A 20,210-nucleotide genomic window follows, 5' to 3' on the forward strand; every position below is an offset into this window, starting at 1 on the left:
ATTGCTTTTGTGTATAATACAAGTTTATTGTCTTCCTTCTAATCATTCCATTCACTATCCTATCTGGAGTCCAACTTGTGACAAACATCAAATTTTAGATCCTGAATCCAAACTTTAATTGTTTCGGAACATGAATGTGGTTGTTGAAAGTTGGATCGGATATTGGAAGTCTAGTAGGACGGGTTAGATCAACTAAAGGTCCAACATGAAGGTCCTACATCTGACTAGCCTTTGTTTTCCATCAACTAGACCGAAGTTGGAGAACAAGTCGGAGCGTGATTGGTGAACCGATCTGACTATTAGTCCTACTAGTGGTTCAACAAGTTGAACTAATGGTTACTAGTCGGATAGAGAAAGGCCTGCTTAAGAATGTTGAATGTAAAAGTGATCATCAGAACTTATTTTTTAATGAACTTTATCATTTACCGTATCCAAAAACAATTTATAATATTATTTCTAGCAAATTATCAATAATAAGTTATCATGTGAATTGTGTTTTTGCTCTTTAGATTAGTATTACAGTACATTACTATGATATCTAATTATAGTATTGATTTAATCCAAATTTATCCATTTCAATTCTATGTACGAAATGATTCAGGTCATTCATTACACATTACATTTACTCCCTCTGAACACAAGTATCAAGTTTCTCTAATGAAAATAGTTGAAAATACATTACTAAGAGATAATTATATAGAAGGTTATGGAATGGGATTTGTACTCGCTCCAGAAAGTTATTTCGTAGTTCGTAAGCTGGAAAATTAATTTTGAAACCTGATCTCAAAAGCTTTTTGTTGTTTTGAAAACTCGCTCTCTCAAAGCGTTCCTTCATGTTCCCTCGTGAAACAGATCCCAAACGTGAACCAATTGAATGTATAATTCTGTCACAAAGCTTGTTTTAATACTGTTTGATACTCTGCTCACATTGCTCGTTCGTTCCCCATTTGTCTGGAGCCTGATGGGAAAAGCAGACCCTTTCCTAATTCTGGATTTAACTGGAAAATTCACGTTCCTCAAGCTTTCGGCTGGACTTTATTCCCCCAATTAATGCAATCGCACGAACTTGTTTACGTGAGTCGAATGCCTGTATTAAAACTGCTTGAATAGTCTTGTACTAGAGAAATTTGCACTCAAAGTATTAGATGAACATTTTGAGATTAAATCAATTTGTATTTCAGTTGTATAGATCAATAATTCTAGCTTGAATGCATTAAATGTACATGCTTAGCGTCAATTGTAATATACAACTTGAACTTGAATACAGTTTTGAAATAGAAATACAATAATATAATTTCATTGTAAATAAAAAATAGACAAATACTGAAGGATGGAGAAAGTTTAAAACATTCAATTATTCAATGATTCACTTAGTTTTACAAATTGGTTCAATTTTTATATTTCATAATCTTGTTTAATCTTGAATTTTGATTCATCAGTTTTCCTCTTCTATTAGTTTCTTTTTCATGAATAAAATCAGATTTCTGAATAAAATACCAGGAGGCTAAAAGAAATATGAATGTAACGATAATGGATTACTTAAAACTTTCTCCATTTATGTTTCTTCTGTCGTGTCTTGGTAAATTTTTGAGAATATATTGTAACATAATACAAATATATGTATTAATGTTTAATTATTAATATTATAAATTGATTTTTTACAAGACGTCTAGATCTAGTATATCGACTTTTCATTTGAGTTTTCCAAATTTGATTAATCCCATTTTCAACTGATAAATCTTATTACTACTCGAAATTCTTAAACAATCTATGTCTGTTGACTATCACAAGCTATAAACTCGAGTAGACCCACAAGACTTTTATTGCTACTTTAATTTCAAGCTTAATATTCGTTTGAATCAGTTTGAATGCTCTTTGCTCTTACTTATCGAATGCAAACAATTAATTCTGAATAGTCAATGTTCCAAATCCATTCTGTTGCATTAATTCAAATAATTTCATGATTGATAATGAGATGATTCTGTGAAAAACACATTAATAGAAGCAGAGTAGTTTTGGTTGCCACACTAATAACATTAACATACTAGCTATGAACATGATAACGTAACAGAAACTAGGCTGTCTTATTTTAATAAAAATGTGATTCAGATAACATCCAGTTTTCATATTCATTTTATGAATATTCTCCTCAATACCTTCATTTTCAACTCCAGTTTTCATATTAATTCCATCAATGTTTTCCTAAACATCTTTGCTACAATTTATTAAAGTTACTTGTGTGATAATGGACATTAAACTCATAATTTTAAGATGGAAATGAATGAGAAAGTTTGTTTAAAAAATTTTAATATTAATAATGCATTATTTTAACTTCGTCGTAATTGTCGACCTATAGTTAGTGAGATATCCTATACTATATCCTATACTATTAAAAGAGCAATTTCTGTTTATATGTTTAGATGTTTATATGTTTGTATTTTACCGGATCTCGAAAACGGCTCTAACGATTTTCACGAAATTTGGAACATAGTAGGTTTATGATATAAAAATTCGATTGCACTAGGTCTCATTCCTGGGAAAACTCGCTGAACGACATTAAAAGGATAACTCGTCCTTGGAAAAACAGCTGAAACTTTCGTCGTCTGTGGATAGTAAAAAATTGAATGAGCGAGTGCGTCTGTGGAAAATCAAAATATATCATCCCCGAAATATTCATAAGTATAGAGCCAGTTGTAGAATATAAACACGATCATTTTAAAGAATTGTGTTCTGTCTATCAATAAATAAAAATAACGAGCGAAGCTCGGTGCCCCGATATTTCATGTTATATTTGGAAATACTCTCCAACTATGAGGCTGCTCCATTCACTGTGCAAACAGTGATGTAAGTACTTTTTGCATTTGATTAGCTGAAGGTGACTGGAACTTTTGAGGTCGTCCAGTAATGTTGGAGCGGAAGGTCAATACGAGCGGTCAAATAGTTTTCGATAAATTCTGCAAACTTGAATACGAGTGTTATGGAAAGGAAGTGCAGCTATCGTTTCCAGCGCAGCCACTTCCCGCTCATAACAGCTGCTGCTTCTCTATGCTCTTGAACTGTGCAACACTAATGTGACCTCATCTCATGATTTATTTATGCTAAAACGTTGCTCTGAGTAACCTCAACATCATGCCAGACAGACATGAATAATAATTATTCCATCATGCCTGATGGGGTAATGTTATTGGGTTTGATACTACCGTCCTGAGGGTATCATGATTGAAGTGGTAGGCTTGCAAATGGAACACAGACATAGAGAAAATGTCAAATTCCGCTCATATTTTTCAAGATAATTTTTATTCCATTCTCTTGTTATTCAATCTTTGGTGAAACAACGGTTGAGTAAACGTATTGATCCTAGTTTAAATATAAATCTCAGTACCCTTTCAAACTATTTTGTCACAACATGTTTCGGACATTAATGTGTTACAAAATAATTTAAGAGGGTACTGAGATTTCTATTTTCATTTATATTAAAAGTAGCCCTAAAAAAAATACAATAAAATGATCCTAGTTCCTTTACAATTTTAAAGCATATTCATTCTGGTTCATTCATTATATACCAGGATGCTTATATGAAGCCTTTTGGACTAGTTTAAAATCAATTTGTGATAGGTGTATGCCGACTATATAATTTTTACTGCTCTCATAATCTCAGAACTATTAGGGGTCATCAATGGATGAACTGAAGTTTTATAGTTTTTCTTGGTGTAAGATTTATAGTGAAATGAAATTTAATGGTTGTTTTAATGACAATCAACTTGAAAAAAATCATTAAAATAAACATTTAAAAATGTGTCAAATTGTTGAAAGAACGCGTTGTGGGACATATAATATCAATCATCTATGCTCCTGTATAATAACGGAAAGAACTGGCTTATACAAGTACGGGATAGGAAAATTATGTTTGACGCATCATCACATCTGAACTACTGCACTGATTAACTTGAAATTTTGCATATAGATTCAAAATTAACCGAGGATTGTTATAGGCCTATTTTCAATTCTTCAAGATTTCATTACGTCAAATTTTAAGTTTGTCAAGTTTTAAAGTAGACCCTTGCGGAGCACGGGTTACCTGCTAGTATTATAAAATAAATTGAAAATTCAATACATAGCCAATGATTCATTGGTTTTTATTCAGTCTTCTGAGAAGAATAAGCCAGTGTATAAGTGTATAAGCCAGTTCTTTCCTTCATTATACAGTAGTATAGATGATTGATTTTATATGTCCCACAACGCGTTCTTTCAACAATTTGACACATTTTTAAATGTTTATTTCAATCCATGATAACTACCAGAAGTAAATTGAATAAGTTTTTTTGTAGGCTCATGTTGAGGCATTACTGCTTGCAAAACATTCCCAAAACATGTCTGTGGGAATCACAGTTTTGCAATGAGAATGAGAACTCATTGCTCTTGTAAAGACAATATACTTGAGCAGGCCACAATACCACGCTTAGATGCCAAGCTGCCAGTCCCTTTACGTCTACAATAGTGTCAAGGTCTGTCTTCGGTGATACCAGCTGTGCTATCTTGTTGTAGGCGTTGTATTGTAGTACTTGGGCGTTGAGAAGGAATTAACCTTCCATTATTTACAGAAACACACCCATTTAGATTGTATTGATTTTTGGGTATGCTGTTTTCAGTCTAGTTGATTAATCAAATCTCTGAACTCAACCTTTTGATGAAACTGTACAGAAATATCATAATTTGAAAATTGTAAAGCTTCTCACTCTAAGTTCTCTGTTTCATTTCAGAACTAAATATACTTTGTCAACCTACTTTCGGTTTTCCAAAATATCGAGTAAATTTATTTATTTATTTACTTATTTATTTGTGGACAGAATCACAAATCATATAAATATGATTAGGAAGGAATAATAGGCTTGGCCCAAATCTATTCCATTCCCAAATTTTGATAAATTAATAAAATGTCAAAAAAATAGGTTATGTTTCTACTGTAAAACGTTCAAGTTCAATTTTCGTCTAAAAATATATATAAGCTAAAAATTTTGAATTTAGAGAAATTAAAACACCAAACTATATTTAAATATAACGCTTAATTGTCACTTCATAATTTGATGCAGTTATATTTGATTAAGTATATTTAGTAGAAGTCTTCTAATTTTGAAGTGTTGTATTTCATTAATAACTATTATAAGTAGTATTAATTATTGTTCATTGAAACGAGCCAGATGACTTCGACCAATTTTAATGAATTTATATTTTATTCCTAGTCAAGACTAAACACACTTCAATTGGGTCGTTGTGTATATTTATTTTCATTATGAGAAGTGCAGTTGATGCGACTTGAGAAAAGTATTCTAGATCCAGGTAATACGAGTTACATTATACGAGTAGTTATGTCGAGAGAAACTAAGGGGAAGTATACACTGAAATCCTCGTAAACAATATTTATTTATTAACAAAAAATACATACAAGTATGGGAACAACAGGCATTATAGCCCAAAACTGCTCCCGATTCAATATCACTAAGTTCTTCATAATTATCAAAAGAAAAAAGTTGATAAGAAATTGAAAATTATAAATAAACCAATAGGAAATATTAAGAATATGAGTGAAAATAAATAATAATTTAACAAATGAGACAGAATATGATTTATGATGATGACGATGATGATGATGAATATGTTTGATGATGCTATGTTTTGAAGGGACGGATTCAAGGATCCAAAGGTTCAAAGAACCTCGCACGTTAACCGAAGCTTATTGTGTGTCCCTGTTTGATAATAGAAGAATTGAATTCCTGTAATTATTGAGAATATATGAACCTCACAAAAATGCAATATTTTGAATATTGTTTCTTTCAAATCCTTGTAAGATTTCACATTTCAACAAGTTATTCAACCAACTCGGATGTGATTATCCTCGCAAGCAGAGGCATACTTGGCCGGATGACGCGCCGTGCTATTGGTTCATTCTTTGGAAGGGTTTCTGCTTTTGGCAGCTGACAGTTATGAGTTTCAAAATCACTTCCCGGTGAATTAAAAACCAACTGAAGGTCCATTCTCATCATCAAATCTTTGTGGGGCATAAGTGGTAAAGAATTAACTGAATCAACTCATTACAAACAGAATGAACTAGTAATTTCAGCCAACTTGCATGCTTCACCTTGCTCGTTTTCTGAGTGGTTACTAAAAAATGACGTTCAAATTAGCGGGGTAAATACTGTGTAACCAGTGTGCATTTTGCTTTTAGTTCCTGTATGGAACTGGTCGGATGTAGAGTCAATGCAAGTGGTTCAACTTGACACTAGTTGGCGGCGTCATGTTTATATGTAAGGAGGCCTACTGACTGGTCTCATTATTGGGGGTCACTGACGCTGGTGGCGTTTTTACCTGCTAAGCCTTCCATTTTTTCCTGGTAGTTTTTTATTTATTTGTTGGCAGTGATTCAATAATATCTAATATCTTCTTTGCTGGAATCTTTGAGGAGCCTATCAACAAAAAATAGGGAAAAAGTCAATACTTTTTTTGAAAAACATGGTTTTTCCAGTCTTTATTAAAACTGGTTCGTTGGAAGTATTTAGTTTTGTTTTCCAAGAATGAGCATGAGCAAAACATTAAGAAGATGCTACGTGTTTTGTGGTTTGGTGTTTGACTTCTGTCTCATCCTTAGAAATACTTTAATTTGTATATTGAAACCAAAGAGTATTGAATTATATTTTGAGTGTGGTTAGAGTAGAAAAAAGTAGATGGTAAAAGTAGATCTGGAGAAAAATAGTTGGTGGAAATAGACGTTGAGAGTTAAAATTGTCAGCAAAATAGATCATGAATGTTACCTCTAGATCTAGAGCTGACTATTCGGGTGAAAGGAAGGATACAAGGAATTTTTAAAGAACCCCTGTTGCTTCTCCTAATATTAAATTTTTAGTACATTTTCAAATGATGAAATTAATTTATAAATTAGCGGATTTTTATTCTGAAATTGTTAGGTTTAGTGGTAGCTGTCTTGTTGGAAAGTACGGTATTGATATTACAGTATTTTGATGATGGAGGGAGACATTACAATAGTTGAAAGGTGGACATCAGGTTTCAAACCCAAAACCATCCCTTGAATGTATCTCTTGATATTTTTATTTAATAGATCATCAATTACTACCCCATTGTAGTTCAATATATTCAGGAAACGCTATCAAGCTATGCTTGGTTTGATTTGAGCTGAGCATCTATCATAGATATAGATATTTCATGAGTGTAATAGTTCATTAGTACATTATTATGTCTGTCATACTTTGAATATTATACAGTAGCATCTATTACCATGGCGCTCGACATTGTTCGTGGGTCCCCGGCATGGTCATTTTCAACTGTGGATGAGTACCCACTAAACTGCCAAGTGTAAGAATGGGATTCTCATAGAGAGAATCATGTTTCAGTCAATTGAATAAGAATCACAGTACGGCTGCATAGTGTATTCAGTAAAAAGTAAAAGTTACAATTTAGGGATGGGTCACTCATAGAGCGATCTGCGATCAGAATCCATTTGGAGGATATAGAATAGACATATATAACCCATAGGATCGCAGGACTGTGAGGCCGGGTCCTGATTGTTCACCCAGGTCTACAAAATCAAGTTGAAGATGAATATCAACTGGGCATTCTAATCTGTCCTTGTACTTACTTGCTGAAAATAGTAATACCACAGTAATTGATAGCTCTAATTACCATCCTTGTAGTGTGTAATTTACATTTCATAACCGAGTTGTGGTTATCAGAGCGAGGCGCCCACTCTCATATTATTATCCACAGCCAATTGTTGTTTGTGTAAAACTCATTCATTTGCCAACAATAGCTCAAGCAGTGGGAGTTTGGCGAGCCACATTAATTATTATTCTCGTTGCATCTCTTGAAGCGCCGACAAATTCGTAATAAACTTGCAGTTAAACCGCAAACGTAAACCGCGTTCAATGCTTATTCGCGGACTGTTGTATGATCTTGCCAGTAGTTCATTGTTCGTACTTGATTATCACTGAAATCTGAGGTGTAATCACCTGTAATTGTCATAATTTTATTAATGGAACTTATATGTTTGCTTGCGACCGCTTGCTTTCCTCAACTAGATAGCTTTACTTCATGAATTTCATGGCTGTTTCTTTCATTTTTCTTTTACGAAAAAGGCTACAAAATAATGTTCTAATTGAATATGTGGGTAAATATTCATCGAGATTGGTACTTGAAATTTATGTATTAGCTGTATTGACTGTGGACGAGGATTTCTCTATTGAAATTGGGGAAATGAAATATTGAATACCTTTCGATTATTCTAGTTATTGACTCATTCCGTTGAGTGCTTTTGATTCATTTCAATCCTCGGTGAATATGATTTTTATAGTTAGTTCAGTGCTTCATTCAACAGGATGGGCACTTAGTGCTCCACTGAACACGGGAATAGTTGAAGGGCTCTCGATGGAATGAGAACTAGAGGATGAGAGGATCCTGTAGTCAGTAAAACATTGAGTGCAGTGCAGTTGGCTTCCAATGGAATATGTTTGAAGTGCTTTTGAACAAGCGAGCAGCTGTAACAATGGATGCATGCATTTTCAATATTGGCTTTCAGCAGACAAAATTTATATTCAAATAATCTGTAGCAGTATCTCGATGAATAATAGGTGATCTGATCAATAAGTAGGAAAATTTGAAATTAGTTTTCTAAAATAAGATTATCATCAAAAATCTATTTTGGATAGTTCGATCTAATAAATTTAAGAACAGAAGAAGTTTTGGGGTTATTCCTGGTTTATATTTGCATTATTGTTATGATTGATCAAATTGATGAGTAATGTGTAATATAAAATTAATATTTGATTTGGAGTCAGTTGACAATGAGCCTTTAGCTAGCGAAAGATTATGGGACTCTAAAAACTTATATTGATAAGGAAAATTACATCCTCAACATTTCTACTCCCCTATACAGAATACTTTTTAAATTAAGGTTTCTGAAAAGATAAATTTCGTATCGCGTATAAGTCTTGTAAAAGTGAAATATTTCCATAATAGTACAATGAAACATTTCTTATTAAATGCTTTCCAATTTTAATAATTTTTTGTCAAAATTACGTGTTTTTCAGAGTTATGTAGAATACAGCATGACAAAGAGCTGTATGATAACAAACAAGGAGCTAATAATAGAAAATGCCATTATTTTGTCTCTGTTATCATATTCTATTACAAGAATGCACATTTATTCGTCTAATCAAATTGTATACAGCAATAATAATTAATATTGTATTTTAATATTTTTGGCACAGCTATTCGAATAGGGATCGCGTGAGGTGGCTGAAAGTTCAATGCAACGTGATAAGTTCATTATTATTAGGAAACCGTAAACAATGGAAGCAAATATCACATTTTTCTATTGTTGATAATTGTTATAAAAAGCTTTTAAAAACATTGTGTTCAGAATATAATTTACCAAGATAATTACAATTGTTCATTTTAATCAATGAGTACATCTTAAATGTCTGTTGAATGTAGCATATCTTGTGCCTGACTTCTGTCTACTTTCAAAATGTTTTTCGTATTAAAGTAGATGTGTATTTAAGGTTTTTAAAAATTGTCGACAATCAATACTTTTATGCACTTCTGTGCAAAATTGTTGTTTGCGCTTTTTAGTTTGAAAATATTTCATGAGTAAGTAATAATTGAATTGCCGTCGATTGTATTTGTTTTCCATCTGTTGTGCAAATTCTTGAACTGTTCTGATACTCAATAGGTATCCAGTTAATCTTCCATTATACTGTTTTTCATAAAGTAACAATTAAATATGCAGTACAAGATTATTCCCACCGTTAACTTGAATCAGTATGCATTGACAGCCATTTCTGATTACTGTTTCAATGATGCAAATTCGTGAGAATTATTTCATGCAGTTCCTTATCTGTGAATTTTACAGGTTCAGTTCGTATCATTTCAAAACTTCCTGGTCCCATAGAGCATTAGTGAAATACTGTTATTGTTACCTCAAAAAACAGCACAGTTGATCAATATTCTCCAATTCAACTAATTGCTCTGTAATTATTTCCCACCATATTGTTCACGCTATAAAATTGTTGAGAACTGTAGGAGTGTTTCGAAGATGACATCATATCATTCAGTATTCTGTAGGAGTGCAAAAAACTTGATGCCATCGTATTTGCTTATTTGTAGTGTACTGTTGTTTGATGGGAGCGGTGATGTCTTCATCACGTTTCATCGGCGAGGAAAATGCTAAAACAAAGCCTGAAATATTCTTATGAAATAAGAGGCATTGAATTATGCATTTGTTACACATTTTCAAGTACAGCTCGTTTTTTAGTGTCACTTTCTGTATCATTATCTGCCTAGCAACTAATTATTGGTTGTCTTCATAGAGAGACAAGTAAAATGATAAATAAAAAGACAAGTAAAAAGCTGACTGTAATAGGCCTCCCAAGGTTTCAAGGGATGTCATATTTACACTGAACTGCAAAGTAAAACCTTGCAATTAGTGTTTTAAAAATCATGAGTGGTTCATCATCTTTGTACCTTGATACAATTTTTTCATAGTGGGCTGCCACCCTGAATCTGTGCCTGTGCTTGTAGAGTAGAGATTGTTTTTTTTTTGAGATTTATAAAACTTTATAAACTGGGTTTATAAACTCTGTATAAAAATGTCAGGTATAATTTATGCAGAAATTATTAATTATTGAAATGAAATGATTTTGAATAATATTGGTCATTATTTGAACATAATCCTTGGCACATTGCATGCAGTCCAAAGATTGTCTTTTTTGCATCCAACATAAATATATTTGACAGTCTTATCTGTTGTAGATCAACAGTATTCTTTATACATTTATATAGTCTTTATATTAACCCCAAAATAATACAAATGCTATACTATCATTGTGCTATTTCATAAATGATACTAAATATTCACCTTTTCAAGCAATAAAATGAAGTTGCAGCATGTATAAGCTATTCACAGTTCAAAAATTCAACACTGTATCAGAACAATTTGTGAATTAGATTTTTGCAGTGCTTGAAAACAATTATTCATCACTGTTTCATAAATTCATAATATGAGTATGCAACACTATGCGCCCACATAAGACTATCATGCTATTTCCATTCCAAACTCCACTTCAATGAATAAATGAATATGAATAAGAATATTTCCTGTCTACTTGAATATCGAAGCATGACTTGGTTTCAAATTGTAATCTAACTTCTATCATCGATTTTATAAATTTTGTGGAATTAAACTTCCAATAAAAATAACTGACATAAATCAATCTAACTTTATGTGTAAGTTATGGGAGCATTGAAGCTGTAGGGAGAAATGTATGCTGAACCATGAAAATGCTAAAAATACACAATAAATAATATTATATGAAAATGCTAAAAAAAAACACAATAAATTTCTAACCATAGTTTTTGATAGTTCTAGATGATGCAATCTCTGAATACTAAATTATCGTTGGTCATCCATCTAAGAAAGGAAACTGGCCCATTAGTATCTGTAGAACTGTGGAGCGAAACTGTAAGCAAACATTTCCTCTGTTTTCTACCAATTTATCCAAAGTCTAAACGACTGCATACTTTGATTTGGATCATTTTCATTCGAAAAAAGAGTCACGGTTCAGTAATATTGTTTGTTCGAAGAAGGTAGGTCAGAACTTTCACCCGGCCAAATTTCTACTTGCTTACTAGAAAAGGTAATCGAACATGATCTCTCCATCAGCCCAAACAAGATATCAATAAGTTACTGCAATTAGTTTTGATTAAAAGTTGTAGCTGATGCTATTAGAACGGGAGAAATGATGGCAGCTCGTTAGCCATTTATCAAGAGTTTCCGATCCCTAATTTGATTACAATTCTCATTTGGTTGTCATTTTCTCAAAGTTTGCCCAAACAATACAGGAAGAAGGCTTGATGTCTCAGCTAATACCAATTATTATGAACATGAATTTTCATTCTTGAGTTTGTAATGGATGAATTAACCAGGTGGCTATCGATATCATTGCTATGAATATCATGTAGTAATAAGGTGTACTGGAAGATGAGGAACACATTGGTGAACATAACAATGAAACAATACTACTAGAGAAATGGCTTACAATTATTCGAGAATCATCCTGCTTTTACAGTAGTGATATTTCAAATGTCTTATAATGGTTGGAAAGTATTCTCAGTTTTAAGCTCCTTCTATGGCTTAATTATGATTTTCTTGTTATAGAAAGTGATGTCTGATGTGAAATCTTCCACTTGCGTAAGACGTTTGTTCAATCAAATATAGGTACCATCATTTATTGTTGTTTTCATTGGGTTTAGAAAATTATTCTTATTGTGCAGTAAAATCGAACATTATCATTTTTTTTAGTTTTCTAGTTGGTACTCATCATCAGTTCAAAGTCAAAGTTACGAACTTTGTTATAAAAACGGTTCACTCAATTCTAAGAAAAAAAAATTTAAATGTTTTTTATATTAAATATTTTCATCTTTCATCCCATTATTCACGTACAGCCTGGAGTTCATGTGAGTATTACCCAGGCTATTTTTCGCTACAGCAATGCCAATCTTAGAGTTGAATAAAATTTTCAACTTTTAATGGTTTATGAATATGAATAAGAATAATTTTATTCCTTCAATGCATAAAAATGCAATCGGAAACGTCATTTTGATAATAATACCGTAAATAACAAGGTTTCAATCTCACAATCAAATCTACATAATATAATAATCTTTGTACACAAGGTATCATTAAATAGAATAAAGAATATACATAAAGTCATATAACATAATAGAATATAGTCATCAAATAATAGAATAAAGAATACATTAAAAACATAACAATAAAAAATATTGAAAACACTTGAACTGAATGCTATATTTTCCCTGCTTTAATTAAGATAGTTAATAACTGGTAGATTGAAGAAATTTGAGAGCGAGTACACTGGATTGTCTAATAGGAGGCGCTCTATGTTCTGCTTATAAATATGTTTATCTATCCCGATCATATTCACATGATTTGTAATTATATCAACAAATAAATAAATAAATGTTCAGCGGGATTTAGCGGGAATAACGATAACTTGATAAAATACCATGTTATGGTCTCTCTATACAAGACTAGATCAATCATTCCGTTATTATTGGCACGATCCTTTTTAGTTCTCAGTTTGATTCATCAATTCCATTTATACATCACTGACTCAATCATCTCATTGGTGTAATTTTGTGCTGGTATGATCTGTCGATCACAGTCTGACGTGAGCTGAATGCTGTCTGACTCATATTGTAACAGTCGGCCGCGTCTACAGTCTACTGATACTATCAAGGACAGTGTCGGCGGTCTGGTGTCAAGGCAACCGTTTCTTGTTTCTCGTCCAAGCCTCTTCTGCCTCCGGATGACCTCCTCTGGTCCTTTCGGAAAAAGACCGTTGATGAGTCGGAAGCTAGTTAATTCCGTAAACTGCTTATTAATTTATTTATTCTTAGACAATAGATACAATCATTGTGGGATTTGAATTTGTTACTTCAGTTAGGAACCAATAATTGAACTATTCAATTTGTTTACTTTTCTCGGATTTGTTATTTTGATAATGTGATGAGGTTGATTCAAATAGTCGATCTAATACATGTTCTTCAAGAACAGCGCTAGATGTCATTCACAATAAATATGGTAACTTTAAAGTTATAGGCCCGGTTGCACAATTCGATTCAATTCAATTCATTTTATTCAAAAACTTTATACATTACATAGTATGTAAAAACAAAGTAAAGACGATACATTCGTTTGTATCATTAATATGAAAAACAAGTAAAAAGTAAATGAATAACTCCATGCTTGGACGTCAAGTCCATATGCATGGAGGAGTCTTCTGACAATCGATAAGAAAAATTATAACTATATTTTCATGAAAATAGAAGATTATACATAAAAATCATTATTATTTATAATAATTGATAGTAATTAACTAATTTATTATTAATTAAAACACAAATTTAAATTGTCAACCACTTTTTATTATTATAAAATATTATACACAGAACCTGGTTTCGTGGCTTTACCAGCCACATCTTCAGCTGTTATAATATTTTATAATAATAAAAAGTGGTTGACAATTCAAATTTGTGTTTTCATTATGGAAAAGTATCACAACATCACTCACAACACAACTGTAAGTGTAAAATTAATAATTTCCAACTGTATTAGGTCTATTGTTTCTTACATCGCTCAAAGGGAATCATACTTCAATCTAAATATTTTCTAATATAGAATGCTCTTCAAGTTTTTAAATCTATATCTTCTTTATTGGAAAAATTAAAACTTCATATAAATGTTTTCTGTTATAGATATTGCAAATAATTTTCCTCCAACTATTGACACTATTGCAGTGCAGATTACAATGAAAATACTGTAACTACAAAAAAAAATCCGTAGTTATGAAATGTGCGTCAATGTATTTCCGGCCCCAAAATATGTTGTGCGTCAAAAATTTGTTAATATATTATCCATTCTACTGAATATTGTAATCTGCTCTGTAAAACATTTTGGTAGGAATATAAAATTACACAGAATATGTTTTTAGTATAAAAGATTTTCCCTCTTGGTAAAATAATTATTTATCAATGAATTTATAGAATTCTTCAATCTTGTTATCCATCACGAACTGCTTACTATTAAATCACTTTTTGTTATCAAATAGAACGACTAGCAGTCATATTTATTCAATAAATGAATTTATTCACTTACTGTGACACCGAGATTTTACGGCAGGTCCGCCATCTTCATGGCTGTACTAATAGACAAGTATAAGGTTATTGGATGGCGAATAGAAATTTGACTGCTAGTCGTTCTATAACAAAAAGTAATTATTTATAGTGAACTATTCAATTCAATGAATTTATTAAGAATAAATTATGCATCTCTAATAAATGTAAAAAATGCACTACAATTGATAAGCACTAGGACGATTTTTATTTGATCTACAGAAGAAATAGGGATTGAGGCATCTCATAGTTTAGCATTTTTTTGTTTGATTGATGGCTAGACTAGCCCCGATTTTGCTTTGTTCAAAGATGCTTTTAGCGGTACTACAGTAATTTTTGAGAATACACTAAATCCATCCTCGATAATCACAGAACAAATGCAATTTGAAAAAATTATTCCACCAGAAATTAGAAGCCGGTACTAGCGAATTGAAGATAATAACACTACTACAAACAAAGGTCACTACTGAAGCACCAGTCATATATTATATGGTTTATTTTCTTATTATGATGCAAGTCTAGTCCCTTTATTGAAAGCAAAAAGTAGCCTGGTACGTATAGCATAGCATGGCTTGATCGACCAGTTAGCCTTGGTCCAAACCTTTCAATTTTTTCCAAGCTGTTATTTTTCGCCAGTCCATTAGACAATAGTATGATAGTATCCTTTGTGAGGTAACGTCTCATCGTAATATTTCGTTGTTTTTTCCTCAAAGACTTATTGGCTATTTTTGGATTATTATTTCAAAAAATACTGTAATATTTGCCGCTAACTATCCCTGAGCTAACTGGAAAAGAAAAACTAAAGTTGGTTACTTGAGATCTTGGTTCAAAATTACACAATTCAGTTTTTTAGTTTCAATTATTAGCTTAGAATATCGAATTACTGTATCTCAAACACTGAATAAAATAGTAATTCTAGTACATCACTACATGAAAGGTCTTTTATAAAATATCGTAGTCTATTTTCAAAATAGAATAAGGTAGTAAATTGAGAACATTATTAAATGGGAATGCACATTACACTCACAACTGATACAATCTATATTCATATAGATAATATCAATGTAATACTCTAATATGAAATCATTATAATTCTATTAAGAGCTGTATGGGAAACAGAAAAGTGTGAAAGTAAAATTAGGAAAATGTTACTATCTGATTTATTTATATTCGGTTTTTTCAACAATATTTTTCTCTTTCTGCCTCTCAAAGTTATAAATGATTTTATTCAAGGTTGTTTCAGACGTAACGCTTGAAAATTCATCCAAGTTTTAAGCTAAACGTAGTTGATGAGCAATCATCAAAGTTCATGATTTATTGGAGATTAACTTGTTCAATTTTAACATCTATTATCAATAATATGCTGTATCATACTATATCAGTAATACTATAAACAATCGGATGATTCTACCAACTCCTATCTTAGAGGTATGGGTTTGAGAAGTTCAAGTAAAAGGTTAAAACGTTTATTTAATTTATTTATGAATGAATTCATTAGAATGAATAAGTTAATGAATTTCATTTCATTCATGTATTCTCACTATTTCATAAATACAATATTCATGAGAATAATTTATTTTCTATGAAAATTTTACTGTATACCGTATGTAATGTAGCCTACTATGTATTCTTTGTAATGTTTCAATTTTTCCACGTTATTACTGTACTGACTATTACAATATAATTATAATAGTTTAAATTGAATTAATTTTCTATGTGCATTGCTAAATATTAAAATAAATTGATATTGTAATAACGTGGATCACAATAATTACATTGTACATTACATATAGAGTAAAATATTCATAGACATAGAGAATACAATATTGTATAAATAAATACAATGGAAAATGGGAATTCAGACAGAAAGTATATACTTAGCATCAGATCCAGACACAGGCACAGTTTCTCTTAATAAACTTTTTAGTCTATTCATTGATTCATTTTTTGCTACGCGATTATAAAATCATAATTGAATTGACACTCTATTAATTTTTACCTTCTATGCTCAGACGCTCTGATTTGAATTGAACTGACACCCATTAAAAGTATTTTTGCGGCAGAAGAAAGCTATTAGAGCTATCCTGGGTTTGTCACAAAGAGATTCTTGTAGACGTCACTTTTCTATGCTTGGGGTACTGACTCTTCATCTCTCTAAATCTACTCCAATTTAGTGTAAGTAAAAGAAAACTTCGAGAGATTTCTAAATCATTGAGAATGCCATGCATACAATACAAGGAAAAATCAATATATTTTTACACCTTATGTCAGACTATGTAGAACCATAGAGAGAAGATAGCATAAAAAATATTTAATCTCAATTATGACTAGTAGCTCTGTGAACAGTAGACCTCACGCAGTATTCTCATCCACAAGTACCTGATTGAAACTATAGACCTTATGGAAATATAGCAATAGACTGGCTTCTCCACACATCTGTGTAATCACTTGTCAGCTGATTTATGATGAATAATACTATAGTCTGATTTTCACTCTAATATTGGCGTATGAAGGAGGTTCCTTTTTTATTAGAGCTATCCTGGGTTTGTCACAAAGAGATTCTTGTAGACGTCACTTTTCTATGCTTGGGGTACTGACTCTTCATCTTCCAATTTAGTGTAAGTAAAAGAAAACTTCGAGAGATTTCTAAGTCATTGAGAATGCCATGCATACAATGAAAAAAAAGAAAAATCAATAAGGAAAAATCAATATATTTTTACTCCTTATGTCAGACTATGTAGAACCATAGAGAGAAGATAGCATACAAAATATTTAATCTCAATTATGACTAGTAGTTCTGTGAACAGTAGACCTCACGCAGTATTTTCATCCACAAGTACCTGATTGAAACTATAGACCTTATGGAAATACAGCAATAGACGCTTCTCCACACATGTGTGTAATCACTTGTCAGCTGATTTATGATGAATAATACTATAGTCTGATTTTCACTCTAATATTGGCGTATGAAGGAGGTTCCTTTTCCTTTTATATCATCATTGAAATACAAAATTTCCTAAAACCTTGTATATACGTCGACGGACAATTAAAAACGGAACATACCTGTCAAATTTCATAAAAAATCTATTACCGCGTTTCGCCGTAAATGCGCAACATATAAACATTTAAACATTAAGAGAAATGCCAAACCGTCGATTTGAATCTTAGACCTCACTTCGCTCGGTCAACTATTCATTGTAAAATCATGCTAGCTTTTCTCCATGGTATAACTATGAGAAGCCTCACCTACCAGCATTATGTATAAACAAGAAAAGCGATAGAAGGATCATGGGAAAATAATGTTTAGGAAGCAGAAAAAATTGAGAATATGGTGGGAGAGTGAAAAAATGGTAGATAATAAATTGCCTCAATCCACGAGATTAGTCAAACATAAAATGTTGAAAAACCATACATTAAAAAAAGTATTCTTCATTACATTTGTTTATATATTTAATAAGTTTTTCCTTCTGTGCGGCCCCCGCTTTTAATTAAATTATTGAAGTGGCCCCCCAAGTTAAAGAAGATGCCCATCCCTGCACTAGAGAATTGCCTTTAAATAACTTGAAAAAAAGTAATATCTCTACCTCAAGAATAATTAATTCTATTCTCTTGAAGAATATTAATATATTTGTAAATTATATCTACAATTATTATTATTGTTGGTGTTGTGTATTGTTGATATGTGTTTCTATTATAATCATGTATGAGGTGCTTATTGCTTTTGTAGCCTGATATGGTGAATAAAATGAATCTTGATTTTAACGTATAATGTATACCCTGTTTGTTACAGACGCTCATCAACACATTAACATATAATGTATACCCTTATTTAATAATAATTATTATTTTAATGTATACCCTTATTTAATAATAATTATTATTTATGATTTTATTTATTTTCCAATCACTTGATAATGGCATCATATAGCCGAAACATGTTGTGAGTAAACAATTTTAAAAGGGTACTTAGATTTCTATATTTTCAAAAATCAAATCAAATCTTTATTTGTCCTAAAAAACATGATTACAATGACAAAAATGGTTATAAAAGAAAATAAATAAGTAAAATACAATATAAAATGAAAAAAGAAAAATACCATTAAATAGGATTATACATAAATATATTAAAAATTGTTAAAATTTTATATTTTATAAATATATTTATCTATAATGTATACCCTGTTCGTTTCAGACGCTGATCAACACAGCCTACTGCACTCTGCTGCTTCTGGGCAAGTTCATCCAGCGACTGGTGTTCGGCGAGCTGCGGGTGTCGGAGCAGCAGCACCTCAAGGACCGCTTCTGGAACTTTGTCTTCTACAAGTTCATCTTTGTGTTCGGCATCATCAACGTGCAGTACATGGACGAGGTGATCATGTGGTGTGCATGGTTCTCTGTGCTCGGCTCGCTGCATCTGCTCGCACAGATCTGCAAGGACCGATTCGAATATGTGAGTCAACAGTTTGTGGATTTTTTCATTGATCGTCATCTTAATTGTTATGAAATAAACAGACGAAACCAAAAACAGATTATAAACAGATAAAATCAATAGCAGAGACGCTCGAACAGTTTGTTGAGTTTTGAATAGACTGATTGAACAGAACATTAACTCCTTAGAGAAAGAAACAAACAGACACTTGAGCTGCGTTTACATCAAAGTTATTAAAGTGTTTGTCTTTTCGGTCTCAAAATTTTATAGTTTTTTCAAAGTTTGAAATTTTCCAATTAATTGTGATTGTTTTAATTCAATCTAGAAGTATTTTTTAATATAAAAATGATTTTTGTGTGTTTTTGATTGTAAATTGAGTGTGTAATTGAAGAATGTTAAGTGACATAACCTAGCTACATTTGGACTGTTGTATAAATTAGAATTGGAACAGTTTTGGGCTTATAAGCCTGTGGTACTTTTCTGTCAGTTGTGTAATTCTGAATGATTAAATAAATAAAATAAAATTAACAAAATGTTAATGACTTAATCCTTATAGATTCTATTAGATTGAACGGAACTTGACAAACGCATATGTTCATCATTTGTATGATAAGTTATGCTCAATCTAATAGAATTTAAAAGGATTAAGCTATTAACATTTTGTTAATAATTTTAGTGTAAACGAAGCTTGAGCAGAAACACTACAAACCCTATTTTTGATTGTAGCGCTACTTATAGCAGAAATACTTGATTTTAATAAGTAATACTGAATCAAGGTGGATATATTCAATGAAGTGTAATATATTTATTTGCTTTCCTCTGTATTGTTCCTTTCATATAGATCTGCAAAGACAGATTCAAATATGTGAGCCAACAGTTTGTTGATTTTTGAACTGATTGATTAAACTGAATATCAACTTAATGAGGAAATAAATATACAATAAGCAGAAACGCTCGAATATGTGAGTCAACACTTTGTTGATTTTTGAACTAATTGAACTCCTTGGAGAACGAAACAAAC

General features: G+C 31.6%; 1 protein-coding gene across 1 annotated transcript in view; it reads left to right on the top strand.

The window, feature by feature from the left end:
- The window catches only part of LOC111046173 (E3 ubiquitin-protein ligase AMFR), a 56,018-nt gene that overhangs the window by 20,918 nt on the left and 14,890 nt on the right, over positions 1-20,210 (top strand). The window contains exon 2 of the mRNA XM_039421821.1: positions 18,953-19,210. Within this exon, the coding sequence (XP_039277755.1) occupies positions 18,953-19,210 (258 nt within the window). The remainder of the gene's footprint in view (positions 1-18,952; positions 19,211-20,210) is intronic.

Source organism: Nilaparvata lugens, chromosome 2, assembly GCF_014356525.2.
Source record: "Nilaparvata lugens isolate BPH chromosome 2, ASM1435652v1, whole genome shotgun sequence".
Lineage (NCBI taxonomy): Eukaryota > Metazoa > Arthropoda > Insecta > Hemiptera > Delphacidae > Nilaparvata > Nilaparvata lugens.